We start from the raw sequence: 15,661 nt of genomic DNA, 5'->3' as shown, positions 1-15,661 counted from the left end.
TAAGTGCAGCTCCGCTGAAGCTCAGAGCAACAAATACATTTAATTCCAGAAAGTTCTTCACAATAAAAATCCCTTATTGTCATCTCTTTGAGGTGCTTTTATTTTGAAGCAGACGTATCAGGACATTAGGCGTTTTAAGCTGTAGCAATTTAATAGAACTCAGGCGTCTGAAAATCAAAACTTCAAACACAGATTCAGTTAGAAGCTTCAGCACACAGTGACTAAAAACATCTCATATAAACTCATACAGGCTCAATTTAAAACAATACATGGATTATTTTGCCTCTCAGGTTTAGTTGCAGCTAAATCAGCCTTTGAGGACACAGCTGCATTTGAAACTAACCAGCCTCAAAATAATGAACTAAAATCACTAACACAGTTTAAAGTGTGACTTTGTATTATCTTCAATTGTTGAGACACTTCACTTCATAAAACAGCCTACTACTTGAATTATACGTCTTCATTATTATACATCAGTAAACAATGCTGTTGGTTTAAAAAATGTATAATGTCTATGTTTATGTCCTATGGGCAAATAAAGAAAATATTTAATATATTTAATAATAACACTGTGCACAGTTTCTTGTTAAGTTTTGATGTTTTGTATTCAACATTAATTTGTTTTGTAAGTCACAACCTGTTTAACTGATAAACTGAACTACTAACCATTTTTAGAGTTTTAAAAGACGTTTTTGTAAATCGGCTACAACTTTTTGTCTTGTGCTACAAAACTGTCAACCTTTGCAGCACCAGCGCTATGAGCAAAAAAATGTATCCTTGACCTAAAGAAAAAAGTAAATAAAAAAATGACACATTATACCTCTCTAAGAGTATTAAATGTCCTGTGTCCACTTGTTCTATTTTATTATTTCACTTTAATTTGTGAATATTTGCCTTTAATTTGAAACAACCATTGAGATTTAAATCCTTGTGTCCTATTTGCACTACAGAGAGATCTATTGTTAAAAAAGTATTTAAGTCATTTTTAATTCAAGTCAATTTTAAACAAACTTATTTTTACTTTTACTTGAGTACATTTTGAAACTTGTACTTTTACTCATACATAAGTAAACGTTATCAAAGTAATAGTACTTTTACTTTAGTACTCTTTCCTCTGCTAGCACTAACGGTTGTGGAATTTCTTAAAATCTGGTTAATTTGTAAGAAGCTGTCCAGGAGACTTTGTTAAGCACACTTATTTATTGAAGCTTGGTGAAGGAAAACTGACATGTCAAACAGCAAAGTGATTCTCGTAATAAAGTCACCTCGATCTGGAAGACTCTCTTTATGTTGTCAGTTATTTAACCTGCTCTATGACATATGCAATGATCTTTAATGTGTGTAAGATAATTTTGTCAAAAGCATCTGGTACAGTTGTCTGCACCACTTTGACCCTGTTTCCTTGGAAACAGAGCTTTACTTTAGTCAAAATAAAAAAGATAGCGGAGACACCAGCCAGCAACAGAGGAGCCAGTGTCGGAGAAAATCTAAAATCCCCATCAGCCAGTATAATGATAGTGTTGTATAAAATAATGGAAAACCAAAGTGATTACATTTTGAGAAACATTGACGTGTAAACACAGTTTCAAGGTCTAATTCCAAAACTCTGGAGAACAACATCATGGTAATCTATACAGGGTTGATTATTGTAAAATGAGTTGGCTTAATTCCCTTGAATATATCTTTACTCCACATCCATATCCATGAGATATTTTTTGAGATACTTTAGCTTATGGAGGGACCAACCCCTGCATGGCTTATCAATGATAATTTCCACACAACAATAAAAGGATAAACGCTGGAACCCACATGAAATCAATGAAGCATCAGAGAGATTTAAAGTTGAGAAAGCCCTGTACCATAAGCTATACTTTCAGATGACTTGTTATAGTACACTTCATTAACTAGGGCTGTGACAACACATCATTAATGATTTGACAAAGTTTGTGTTTCTGATCTACTTCAGTGTTTAGGACAGCACTACACTCTCTATTCTCCTTCCAGCTTTGGGATTCAGGAAAGATTACATGAAACAGATGACACAGGTTTTGCTACACCCTTAACATGTGCCAAGACAGAAATCATTGCATACAAAAGCACATGCAAAAAATGCTTTCTTTGGAATCAATCCTGCAGATCATCTTCTGTGTGCCAGGTTAAGTGTACATCGAGAGGTACAGCCACTGAAAATAAATCATAAGTAGATTATTAACATGTTGAAATGTAGCTGTAGCACCAGTTCAAAAATTAATCACAGATAATCTAAAAGAAATCAAAAGATCCCACTGAACACACAAACAACAGACATTTGGCTTTAAGTTACAAATGCAAATGAGATACCTGCTCCCCCAGATATAAAGATTATCAAAAGATAAAACCTTAGGCTTTAACAAAATGTAGGAAATCAACACCAGCTCAGAATATTACCTCTGTTTCACTAAGATTCAAGGTCATGCCATCTGACAGCTGGCTGAAGATTTCTTTGGAGAAGGACACCAATGGTTAGAAAGGAAAATGTACATATGAAAGGTATTTTGTTGTAAAAGAAATATATATATTAGTTGGACCTGACCACGATGGACCACCAAAGTGATTTAAATGTCTCCCCGAGGGGAAGGGAATGTTAATGTGTGTACAACGCTGTGGATAATGGTTTGATCCTTGAGCCACAGTAACAACTAAAGTTTATCTAAAAAAGTAAGCAGACTTAATAAAAAAAAAAAATGTAGGATTATAATATATTTATTTTATTTTGTGCTTTAGTTCAATCAAATGTTTCTGCCAGCAGCAGCGTCCTGTTTGCAAGTAACACATTTTCAACGTGCACTTTCAGAACCTAAATCTTTCTATTTCAATTTCTTTACATCATGCCAATCATATTTCTTATGGGGAAAAATAATCCATACACTAATGCTAGAAGTTTTATTTTATTAACATGTCAGTGATTGCAGAAACATATATTTGATGTATATTTGTGTATTTGATGAGTTGAATCACCAAATCAGCTGGGGCATCCTGTTGCAACCTTGCATGGATTTTGTGTCTGATGAATGATCATAATAAATAATGCTCTGAACTGGATGAAAGTCAAGCTTGCACTCATACATATTGATTGTCTCAAAATAAATATCTTGAAGGAGTGCATGTGTAGGTATGAATGGGACAAGCATGTTAGCACAAAAACAACAAAAGAATGAATTATCCAAAGTATCTGAACTTGGCCAGTTCACCTTCTGCAGATGTGCATAAAACATTTAAAACATTTTTTAAACAAGGGACAAAAAATATTTGCTGACCACAGGAAAAAGACACAAACTCAACATTATTTATCAAATGAATATTTATATGTACTTTAATCATCTGCTTTCAAAATGTACTCTACTTACGGTTCATGCAGTCGAATCGCAGGACTAGACTGATGAAACTCTCCAGAGTCATGTGTCGAGAGGAGGAGCCATAACGCAGAGCCATCAAATTAAGCATCTCATCACTAAGCTTCTTTCCTAAACAATAAATGTAGGACAACAGATAAGGTATGATTTCAGAGTCATGTCCTTTTTGATTTATCTTCAGATTATTTTTCATCTCTTGAAACAATGACACTCTTTAACTCTTTATTGCTTATTGGAACATAAGAATAGGACAAAGTAGTTGTTAACATTCTATTTGTTATTATTGTATTTATCCTGATAATGTTATAGATTTCCTGTTTCATTTAGGTGATACAATGTGGAACCTTTTCTCTAATCTGTTTATCATTTTAACACAAAAAAACAGAAATACATCACAAAAGTATTCTTTAGGCTACAGACAATCAAGTTGTGCTATAAGTACTACTAGAATGAAATGCACAGGTAAGTACAGGTAATAAACTCCAAGCCAACAATACCTAACATGTCTTGAATGTATTTTGGCACGCTTGCAAAACTATTTTTTTGGCATACATCAGTAAAACAAAAACTTTTTCATAGGTGTATACTGCAGGCACAGATTGTATCTTGGGAGGAGCGGGATATTTGGCTTCAGGGTCTAATCGGCCAGCTGTGAGAAGTCAAAGAGATGAGCACGCAAACATTGTATAACCTGTTTGGGTTATTGTGCTTGGCGAGTTGCCATAGTATTTGTTATTATGTTTTTTTATTATTGCCGTACTGTGACTGCAGCGCTTGGTAGAATCTTACTTCATAGCGGCCCTTGCTTTTTGGTATAATACAGAATGGTATATGAAGGTGAATAAACAATGTGTTATACTGGTTTGTAGCGACTGGTTTAACTGACTGTTAAATGTAGAACTAGGGACAAAGTTAGCCTTCACAAATTCATGTGGAGGCCTGGGATGTAGTTAAACACCTTGATTCATGATCCCAGTCTGCCCCTGGGACACTGAAAACACAAAAGCAGTCTTTTTGCCAATCTTTTAATTTATATCATATATGTAATCACGTACTGTATACACATGCAGTCATCCCTCAAACTAATAGTTTTAAAACAAATACTCACTGTCTGTTTTTGTTTGACACTTAAATGTAAATGTTAATATAGTTGCTGTCTACCAGGCTCAGCTGTAATTACAGTCATTATGCCATGCTGGTATTATTGTATTGGCAGCACTATGGCATGTCGTCTGTTGGCTTACAACACTTCTATGTGTACATTTAAAGGAACATCAGGGACAATAATGTTTGTTTATTTTTTACCACCATTTATCACAAATGGAAAAAGGAACTTGGAAAGATTGTTCATTTTTTTCTTTCCCTCCTAACACAGGATGGTCGATCATAGCATGGACAAAAATAAACGGTTTATTATTTACCTGAAGCAGTAATTGCATTCCGGAGCTCACTCAGTGAGAGTGTTCCTGTTTGTGAAACATCCGTGCTAAAGAAAATGTCCTGGTTACAAAGAAGACAGTAATGTGAAACTTAAAACACACAAACAATGAAAACACAAGATCAAAATCTTTCATTAGGATGAACGCTCATCTGTCACTTTTAGTAAGTCATCCGTAATCTTTGTTTTATTTGAACATGCTTAACCTTCACTTGTTTTCTCTCACCTTGAATGTGCTGATCTTCTTCCACAAACGGACAAATTCCTCCCCGTTCAGTTTGCCAGTGATAGATGTCTGTAACCCATAATTAAGGGATTGAAGCAGTACATGTCATGAGATGTTCATGACCTTTAAATCATTCCAGAGTATTAACTCCATTAAAGGGCAGGCAGATTCTGGCATGTGTACAACTTACATGTTTTTATGTAACTTGATAACTGTGAAAAAAATCCTCCTCTTTCAATACTTGCACAAATACATTGAGACTTCCAGATAAGAGGATACATCCATCAGAGCAACCATGCTGCGACATGCGTCAATGCTGAAGCCTCCAGTTTTCAAGTCTCCTAAGTAACAATATAAAAAACACCTGGATCATTAGTTTGGGCTGAACAAATCAACATTGTAGTCCTAATCAAGATGAGTGTTTTATAAGCTCATTTAGCCTGTTTGAAATTTTACAATCCAAACCTTTCAGGATTTGCTGATTGAGAATTGTCTGGAGCTTTTCAGCATCAACCTCTTCATACTGTTGTAGAAAAGAGAATAAAGATTATTTTGGTATCTATGTAGTTGGTAATAACAGTAAGTTAGTGTAGCTGAACAACAACAACAAGAAATAACATTTGCCATACACTCTTTTCGATCTGCAGAGTCCCTCTTCACCTTTAAGAAAAAGCTAAAGACCCAGCTCTTTCATGAATACCTACTAACTTAATGATGATGGTCTCCATATCATTGATGATGATGATGGTAAAGACGATGGTTTTTGTTTGATAACGACGACTTACAAGATGGTTTCTATACTGATTAGAGCTCTCAAGAACTGCCCTCAATGTTGTGCTTTGCCTCTGGTCACTTCCTGTCAGCACCTGTGTGTCCAATCAGACTCAAAGCTGATCGTTTGCTCTTACTGACATTGTTCCCTTTTTTCTAGATCCTTGCTTGTGTTGTACTTACTCTCTGATGTACGTCACTTTGGATAAAAGAGTCTGCTAAGTGAATTGTAGAATTGTACCATCACCTCTAAAGCTCTCCTGTTTTGTGTGATTAATACAGAAACTAATTGTATCTAGATATAGCAGTTCTTAGTTGTGTAGGTGGTTGTGTGCATGACTCTTTCTGGGTCAGGAGCAGTAACCTCCTGAAGTCTACAAAGGTGGAGCCTTTAGCAGAACACATAAGTATATCATAAGTACGTTTAATATGTTGCACTATTCCTTAAAGGCAATTACCTTGTCAGAGTATTGACGGAACAATGTTCTCTTATTTTCTTCATCTGGTTCTTTTTTTGCTTTCATGGGCTGCAAAAAAATGGAGTGCTTTCAGATCCACAGATGAATGAATACACTGCACCATAGGTGTCATAAGTTTAACACACAGTTATCAACATGTATCTAGCAGTAATACCATGAAAATATGAACACTGATAATATGCTTCAATACATTACCTCTTCCACTTCCATATGTTCATGGTCATGGCCACTTGAGTTTTCACTGAGAAAAAAAAGACAAATGACATTAGTGACTTGTAGTCATTGTGTTATCTCTATAGTGGGATTTGAAATTTAGTAATGACATTCAAATTCCATTGTAAAAGTAAGCAAAATGGTGAGCTAATATAATTTTTGAACATCAATGGTTTTTGTCGACAACATTTATTTAATACATTTGATGGCTTACTATTCATGCTGAGATTAAAAAATAAAAAATATATATACATAATTAAATTGAACCCAGTATTAACTAGGAATGTGCACGATTAGCCGACATAATGTTTTAACTTCACCCTTCCTACAATGCACCAGAACTACTAGTTGGTTAAACAAATTAATATTATTTCTATATTGGCCCTCAATACAAATGTAAATGTAAACTAGGATAGTGACTTGAAGGCATCAACATAAGAGTCGTGCAACTGAGCAGGGTTTTGATCTAGAAAATTGCTTTAAGGCTGTCAGGTGAAATATGTAGCACAAATAGATAAACCCACGGCTGACATTGTTGAGCCATGCACACTGGTATCCTGCTCAATTTAAAAAGATCACAGATCAGCATAATAATAATAATAATAATGACTGACTGAGTCCCCTCAGCTTGAATATATTGTGTTGAATGTTGACAGTTTCCTAAGCGGTTTCATACCTTTAGACTAGTCAACTAATCTGAATCTAAATTTCCATTTAATCGACTAAGACTTTAGTGGCTATCCCTAACGATAAAGGCTGTGACTTAAAGGGGGCCCTATACATTTCTAGCAGTTGGAAGTAAGTTGGTTAAATTCAAATAATATTCAGAAAATGGAAACAAATCTGTGAATCAGGACAGTTCTTTCTACTTTGGTCTCACATTATTCCCTCAGAATTGTCTTATTAAGGTGGTCTCTCCAATACATTTAGAACAACTGCACTCAACTTGCTACAGATAAAATAAATTAAAATCCCAATGTGGCAACCACTACAGCATGAATTGTTACTATTCCTAAAAAGTGATTACAGTAATATTTTACAATTTTCATTAAGCTTGCTCAACACCACAAGTGTACTTTAGAAAAAGTGCTTTTAAAGGCTGGTCAGAGTGAGCTGGTCAGAGTGAGCTGGTCAGAGTGAGCTGGTCGGGGTGAGGTGGTCAGAGTGAGCAGGTCAGAGTGAGCTGGTCAGAGTGAGCTGGTCAGAGTGAGCTGGGTAGAGTGAGCTGGGTAGAGTGAGTTGGTCAGAGTGAGCTGGTCAGAGTGAGCTGGTCAGAGTGAGCTGGTCAGAGTGAGCTGGGTAGAGTGAGCTGGTCAGAGTGAGCTGGTCGGAGTGAGTCGGTCGGGGTGAGCTGGTCAGAGTGAGCTGGTCAGAGTGAGCTGGGTCGAGTGAGCCGGTCAGAGTGAGCTGGGTCGAGTGAACTGGTTAGAGTGAGCTGGTCAGAGTGAGCTGGTCAGAGTGAGCTGGGTAGAGTGAGCTGGTCAGAGTGAGTTGGTCAGAGTGAGCTGGTCAGAGTGAGCTGGTCAGAGTGAGCTGGTCAGAGTGAGCTGGTCAGAGTGAGTTGGTTGGGGTGAGCTGGGTAGAGTGAGCTGGGTCGAGTGAGCCGGTCAGAGTGAGCTGGGTCGAGTGAGCCGGTCAGAGTGAGCTGGTCAGAGTGAGCTGGGTCGAGTGAGCTGGTCAGAGTGAGCTGGTCAGAGTGAGTTGGTTGGGGTGAGTTGGTTGGGGTGAGCTGGGTAGAGTGAGCTGGGTCGAGTGAGCTGGTCAGAGTGAGCTGGTCAGAGTGAGTTGGTTGGGGTGAGCTGGGTAGAGTGAGCTGGGTCGAGTGAGCCGGTCAGAGTGAGCTGGGTCGAGTGAGCCGGTCAGAGTGAGCTGGGTCGAGTGAGCTGGTTAGAGTGAGCTGGTCGGGGTGAGTCACTTACTTGCCGTGGGTCTCTGCCTTGGAGAGAATGGTCAGGATGAAGGATGCTGTCTCATTGGGAGTGAAGGTAGACGGCACAATCAGGTATTCACCAGGCTCCAGACTCATCATCTCCATCACCTCACGAGCATTCATATAGCTCTTTGTTTGAGCCACAGCTTTGTTTCTGCTGAAGAAGGAGGCTGGGAACTTCCCCTTGTATGTTTCATGCTGTAAAACCATGACAAACAGATCATTTAAGTTCAAATCTATTTCCATAGCTACACTTGATGGGCTTATACTGTGCCTAAAGATTGTGTCAAAATGCTACTTACTTCTTTGGTCAGCTTTGAAGATGAGAAACGGGTAACAAAGGAGACAGATGAATATAACTCTGATTAATATGTCAAAATGAACACATATATACACAATGCAAATAAAAATCATGGAATTTACTGATCTTTAAAGGGGCTTAATAAAATATTTAATTTGATAAAATCTAGTTTAAGAAATCATCTTAAGGTGTCTTGTGAAAAAGAAATTGTTATACAGAAATATTCAGAAATCATAATTTAAAAACTGGAAGAACAACAAGAATAGCCACGTAGTCAGCCACGTAAAAAAATAATGGCGTTGTTGTTTTTTTCTTACCTTAAATATGGAGAATCCAATGTGGAGATTTTGGACCAGGCGTCTATTTCTCTTGTCAGGCTTTTGCATGAGAGACACGAGCATGCTGTTTTCCCCTTGTTTGGCAGAACACTCACCGAATAACTTCTCAACTGTGACCCGATACTGAGGATTAGTCCAGAAGCTCTCTACAAGGCAAAAAGGGTCGCAAATGTGAAAAGCAATATATGAACCAACAATCATTGGCTAGATGTATCATTTTGTCTATTTCTGTTTTCTCTTAAGGCTGTATGTCAGAATATACAATACTGTTCACATTTTTCATTAAAATATATCATTTGATTTGTATATAAAGTGTCCCATTACTTATTCCTTCTAAAATCATCAATCAATAATTAATGGTTCAGTTCAATCACTAAATTCATTTTTTAGAGGTTTTGAAAATTGTAACAGTGGTTTCTTGAAAGTCTTTCAGAGTTTTCTTTATCAGAGGTTTAGAAACATTAAAGTGCAGCTCCAGTAGTGGAAAAAGAGTTGAAGGAGAGGTGCAGAGGTGTTGTAATAAAGGGTAGTCGTGAAGATCTTTCAGAGTTATTCTTTTTCCTTTAATAAAGCTGTTATAAATCAAATGTTAATTGGATTAATTGAATGTGTAACAATCTATACATTTTGAATTTTTAGCAGTCAACAAATAGAGCTAGAAATATTTTGTAGATTTATAAATCCTGACAGTACCGAGGTTATTCATGCATCCTCCAGCAGTGGTTCCTGCAACCCATCTGCCATCGTAGAAAGAGGTTTTCCAGTGGCATGAAGAGGTTCCATCAAGGAAGTCAGGACAAAGGCAGCAGATGTCAAGATCTGAGTAAAACCTACAGAAGTCTTCCAGAGTCATCCTGTTGAAATTTATAATCAATTTAGACAATGCTTTTTAAAATTTGAGATGCATTGATCCATCAAAATTAATTTTACATACATAGATTTAATACATGTGTGATACATATAACTGTTATCAGGTGTTTCTGGAATAAAAACCAAAGTAATTTCAAATTAAGAAAAAATTAATAAATCCGCCGCACACTGTAACTGACTTTACTGCCACTTATTGTGAGTGATCAACCAATTTCTGCATGTAGCTCAGGTTTCCTCGCATATATTTAAATTACATTAAATCATTAACTGCATGTATTTTATATTTTAAATTGGGTTTTAAATGAAGAAAGTATTCAACCTGTTTAAAGAAGTAGAAATAGAGGAACATATACTTTATTAATCCAGCGAGGGGAAATTCACTTTTATACTCTTGCTACATGCTACACACACACACATAGTCTGAAATACACACACATGTACAAACAGGATCCTGTGGACATGCACTAATGAAGAGATGACAGAGTGAGGGGGCTGCCCACAGTGAGTGCTCCTGTGAGGGGTTTTGGTGCCTTGCTCAAGGGCACCTCGGCAGTGCTCAGGAAGTGAACTGGCACCTCTCCAGCTACCAGACCAACTTCCAGACTTGGTCTGCACCAGGACTTGAGCCGACAACCCTCCAGTTCCCAACCCAAGTCCCTACAGACTGAGCTACTGCAGTAGAATATGAATGATTAATTATGTTCTTACCAAAACTCCCCGTCATCAGCCACAGACAGACACATCTCACGATCTTCAGGACTAACGGTTTGCCAGAAAGGGGACCTGTAGAATGCAAATGTGTTATTATATGATGAGACAAGTTACATAGGCTAAAAGACATTTCATATAGTACCATGCATTCTGCACAAGACAAAAAGTATGCATGCATTTTTTACAATCATAAACCAACTTTGTTTGTTCTTACTTATCACTCCAGTCTCCTTTCCACTCCCCTTGACCCCAGGGGTTCCATACACGCACCAGGTTTACTGGTGTCCCTTGGCTCATCACCTGTTTCACACCAGTGACAGTGTAGGCATGGCCTTGGACCAATCCATTTGGTAGCACAGTGTTTTCAGACGTCTTCTAAAAGATTTAGATGGAATAAATATAGTCCATGAACATATAAATGAAGTTTAACAGAAGACAAAAACTATTCATTTATGTATTTTTGTTAGCCTACTTCCTCACCAAATGGAATCAGTTGACTCTATATGTAAGTACAACTGTACATAAAAAGGTGTCAAATAAACAATTGATAAGACCAAAGAGTTCAAACAGGGATCTAAATTGATTGTATTGTGTTGCACCTTGACATGCAATGCATTCACATCTGCTTTCTTGACCATAAAAAAACAAACTTTTCTTTACCTATCATAAAAAAAAATTCCAAGGTAGAACTGCATTCCAAGGTGAAGTGTAGTTAGTTTTGATTTACTTCTATACTACTACTTCTGGCATGTAAACTCAAACTAGTTATTTCATTCACAAACAGCTCCGACCGGGTAATTCTTTTTTGTTACTGCCAGAGAAGATAAATCAAATTAAAGCAGTTGTTAGTTTGTCTATTTTAATTACAATTCAAAGAAAATGTGCCTGTAGTTTTAAACTCAGCTGTCTTGTTAATCAAAGAGTAATGAATCAGTGGCAACCTGACATGTTGAAACTTCTCCAGCATTTCATTTCAAGAACAGAGAGACCTACATCTATTTTTAGTTTCCTGATTTAAAAACAAGAGTTGGCAGCTCAAAGGTTATTACATCTGTCATCAATCAATTCAGTAAGAAATATGGAGGCTGCTACTCGGGGGTAAAATATCAGAAATGTTTTTATCTCTTATTCTGCCTTTATTTATGAAGCTGACCTCCAAGTAGCATGATGCACATAAAATACATTGATCCAGCTAGTTTTGTATTTTTTTTCGTGATAAATCAATGCTTACATACCCCCTGGGGTGTACCGCAACCCATCAGTGACTTAGATTGACCAGCTCTGCACATCAGCTCCCACAGATTGGGGGGGGGGTCTGCCAGCTGGACACATACGTGAACACCACCAGTGAAGTCCACCATAGCCTCAGCAGGAGTTCCAGCATTCATGTCAGCGTAGGAACCACACACTCTATCACAAGTAGTTGTACATTTTACACATAATGTCAAAAAAAAAGTACAAATAAATTCTCAAATATGTGTGAGAAATAAAATACTATGTTACATACTTTGCATAGGCTTTCTCCAGCAAAGCAGGCCAGAACTCAGTCGGGTCCGTGGAGTGAACGAAGATTAGTCTGCCATCAATTGTTGGTAGCTTGTCGTCAATGACAACATCCACCCATCTTCCAAATCTCCAGAACTGTACTCATTAGCAATAATATGATACCAGTTTAATATCTAAGTGAGATATTGTGTGTAGCATTCATCAGAATGATTTATTCATTGGTAATAATTGCTGGTTCACCTTAAAGTGGAACAGGCCACAGTAGTCCTCTTCATACCTTTGCTGAAGAGGAACAACTTGCTCAAAGATATGAGTCTGGAATGTAAGTGCTCCAATAGATGCAAGAAACCAACAGTTACCTGGTAGGAAAAAATAGTTTCTTATGAGAAACTTATACTGAGGAAGATTAGTGATAAAAAATAAATGACAATTAGAATTCTAGGAGAGCCAACAGGGTAAAACACATATCTCTAATGTCTACTGTGCAGCGTGAAACTGTTATTATTATCAATGAAGTACATTTCTTACCAACTAGGCCTTGACCAAAGTCAAACCTGGAAACCCCATCAACAGTAAAAGATGGATTTGGAACAAGTTTCTAAAACAGAAATATACAATACAGAAATTGTCAAAGTCAAAGTCTCACCCCAGATATAACGTAAAGCACAGTAAAAAAAATCCATCAAAAAATCCCATCTTCAAAAATATATGAGGAAATATTTTATCATAAAATAGTATGGTTATGTGTGGTTGGTAGTTCTGTAACTGGGAATAGGCACCATACTGTGTAACACTAGTTAACAGTACATACGCTAAATACATTTACAAGGATCAAAACTATTGAGAGTTGAAAGTGTTTAATCATTTGCACCCAAAATATCCCAACAGTACAACCCAGAACTACAGCAAAAGAACATTTAATGGCTGACTTTTCCCTTTGTTTGCTTCATGTGTAATTAGCAATGAGGCAAAAAGGACTTGATGTGAGTTTTCGTATATTTCAAAAAACAGAAATGCTGGTTTACCACAGAAATCATTTCCAACTTAATACATTTAGATTTCTGCTGGTTTAGGATTATTAAAACAAAATGTAACCATTAACTCAAAGTAACAGCCAAAACTTACCCCCGGTCTCAGCCACACTACTCGAGCCATGTCAGTAGAGCTCAGTAGCCCTTCACCAATTGAGTTTCTATCGGGTGGGAACATATCATCAACAAATCTTACACGCCGGATGAGACAGTACTGTTTCAGCTGCTGGAAGTCTTGGTTGAGAAACTTCTCAGGGTTAACAGTAGTCCCATAACCGTCTTTCTTGCGACGTGCATTGATGATGTTCATACACACACCTGGAGGAGGCATGGCTGCAATGTTTCAGCTCTGTTCAGAAAAGGAGCAGAAAATAATCATGTATTTAAAAGATTTGTTTTTATTAAGTACAGAGTGTGAGAAAAACCAGCATGTACACATTCCATCATTAACAAATAACTCGCCTTGTGATGTGTTGCAGCTTTACTAGAGTTCAAATAACTAAAAGGAAATGTATGATGTGTGTTGATTTTTGTAAATTTAATAGTTTCTTATTTCCTTATTTAAATGTATTATCTTTCCTGAACATCACTTAATTTCCAACCAGTTCCATTCAGCCAAAGAGAGTAAACATTTTAGGTTCTACTAATACATTTTGCATAAAATATAGGCTCTCTCTTGACAATATTCTAGTTATTGGTATAGTTCATTGACATTTTTCAGCCCCTGAGATGTCTGCTCAGTTTCCCATGGAGTCTGTGGGTTTTTTTAAGAAGTCAACTCTAGGGCTTGCCTGGACAAGCTAGTGTCTCATAAAAACAAAATCTCACATGCTGATAACATGGGGTTTACTACTTCTTTACTTTTAAACAAATACAGCCCCTTTCCACTTATGCAACCATATGAAAGTGGCAGGAAGATGCCGTTATAACACGTTGCCTACCCAAGACTTAAAGTGTTAAAGTTTCTTACATTTAACACTGAGGCTTTTATACAATCAGTTTGTGTAGTTTTAATTAAAAAAAACAGATTAATTAAGCAATAGCAATCACACACACACACACACACACACACACACACACACACACACACTTATATGCATGCAGTTAATCAGGGTCATTCAAAGTTTGCAGTAACAGTAGTTTCCAGGGTCTCAAATCGTACACCCCCTTGGCCCCCTCCTCCCTAGAGTCCATATTGAGGACACTGAAGCTTCAGTGTTCAGCCAGCTCTGCATCGTCTTGAAACCTTTCTGCATTCTAACCTCTGTTCTTTTAAAAAAAATCCATCTCCAATGTTTATCTTTGTTTTACCACGTTGTTGGTCCTGAAACTTGCCGAGGCTTTTTTAGTTAGAATCAATTATCTGATCAAGTTGGCTTGCCCACTTCCATTGCTGTTGTATCACTCATTTCCAACCTGTTGATTTGCAATAATTACTGGTCTAATATCTTGAAAACCCAGGGGTTTTCAAGATATTAGACCAGTAATTAACAAATGGCTGTGTGGGTGTGCCTTAAACCTTTAACAAGTGAAAATACAGACCATTCTTTGTAACATAGCAATAAGTAAGGTCTTTTACCTGCTTTTTGTAACATAACAATAAGTAAGGTCTTTTACCTGCTTTTTGTAACATAACAATGAGTAAGGTCTTTTTACCTGCTCTTTTGTAACATAACAATGAGTAAGGTCTTTTTACCTGCTCTTTTGTAATGTTAACAGACAAAGAGTAAGCTCTTTTACCTGCTTTCTGTAAAGTGTCTCGAGATAACACTTGTTATGAGTTGATGCTATACAGATAAAAATTGATTGATTGATTGATTGATTGACCATTCTGGTTTGGACATATCGGGTTGCTTCGTTGTTGCCAGAGAAGCCAGTTATATCAACATAGCAAGTTTCCTTAATGTCTGAAGATATAGTAAAGTAATTTAAAGATTCAATTCAGTATGTTTTACATTTTGTTCTTTAAGTCAAAGTTAAGATTGATCTGTTGAAAATGTGTCATATAAAGAGGTTAATCTTACCTCCAGCCAGAGAGAGAAGTTGATGATGATGGGTCGATCCCAGTTATTTTATAATGCCTGCATGCCCCTCAGGCTAATACAGTGAGCAGAGGATGTTCCTTTATGAACATGTATCACAGGTAACCTGAGATTGTTTCTCTCACTCCTGAGAAATATGGAGCAAGGCGGGGACATGTTACATAAGAACACTGTGTGAGTTCCCAAACACAGGACCAGCTCAAGACATAGGCGATGATTGGCGATGGCCTTGGGCGTCAAGTTCAAGTATGCTGCTCCCTCTTCTTGGAATCGGTTGCAAGATAAATCTTGGGGAGCTGGTTTCCTTGAATGTTTTTAAAGGTCGTCTTAATGATCTGGAGGCAGAAATATCTGACTGTAGATGTTTTAGCTAACTCGTATTGCCCTTTTTGATCACTTTGTTGCTGATGACT

The 15,661-nt window shown here is 37.1% G+C and overlaps 1 protein-coding gene across 1 annotated transcript; it reads right to left on the bottom strand.

Annotated features, from left to right (window-relative positions):
- Positions 1-1,181: 1,181 nt before the first annotated feature.
- Positions 1,182-15,366, bottom strand: LOC132992774 (calpain-1 catalytic subunit-like). The gene is made up of 22 exons (XM_061062269.1): positions 15,231-15,366; positions 13,301-13,555; positions 12,704-12,773; positions 12,416-12,534; positions 12,177-12,310; positions 11,905-12,079; positions 10,884-11,044; positions 10,667-10,741; positions 9,782-9,942; positions 9,068-9,234; positions 8,752-8,763; positions 8,439-8,647; positions 6,502-6,547; positions 6,286-6,354; positions 5,522-5,579; positions 5,336-5,397; positions 5,057-5,125; positions 4,814-4,892; positions 3,387-3,503; positions 2,428-2,480; positions 2,085-2,183; positions 1,182-1,502 (listed from the first exon to the last, which is right to left on the bottom strand). Exons 2-21 carry the CDS (start codon positions 13,535-13,537, stop codon positions 2,157-2,159), a joined length of 2,100 nt encoding a protein of 699 aa, XP_060918252.1. The 5' UTR covers positions 13,538-13,555; positions 15,231-15,366; the 3' UTR covers positions 1,182-1,502; positions 2,085-2,156.
- Positions 15,367-15,661: the final 295 nt, after the last annotated feature.

The sequence above is a fragment of the Labrus mixtus genome, chromosome 18 (assembly GCF_963584025.1).
Source record: "Labrus mixtus chromosome 18, fLabMix1.1, whole genome shotgun sequence".
NCBI classification, from domain to species: Eukaryota; Metazoa; Chordata; class Actinopteri; order Labriformes; family Labridae; genus Labrus; species Labrus mixtus.
This window is presented reverse-complemented; position numbering and strand designations above follow the sequence as displayed.

Coding starts and splice junctions, on each gene's coding strand:
- LOC132992774 (XM_061062269.1), bottom strand. CDS start 13,537: ATGCCTCCTCCAGGTGTGTGTATGAACATCATCAATGCACGTCGCAAG. Junction 12,774..13,300: donor TAGTGTGGCTGAGACCGGGG/GTAAGTTTTGGC, acceptor TTTCTGTTTTAG/AAACTTGTTCCAAATCCATC. Junction 12,311..12,415: donor GTGGCCTGTTCCACTTTAAG/GTGAACCAGCAA, acceptor TAATGAGTACAG/TTCTGGAGATTTGGAAGATG.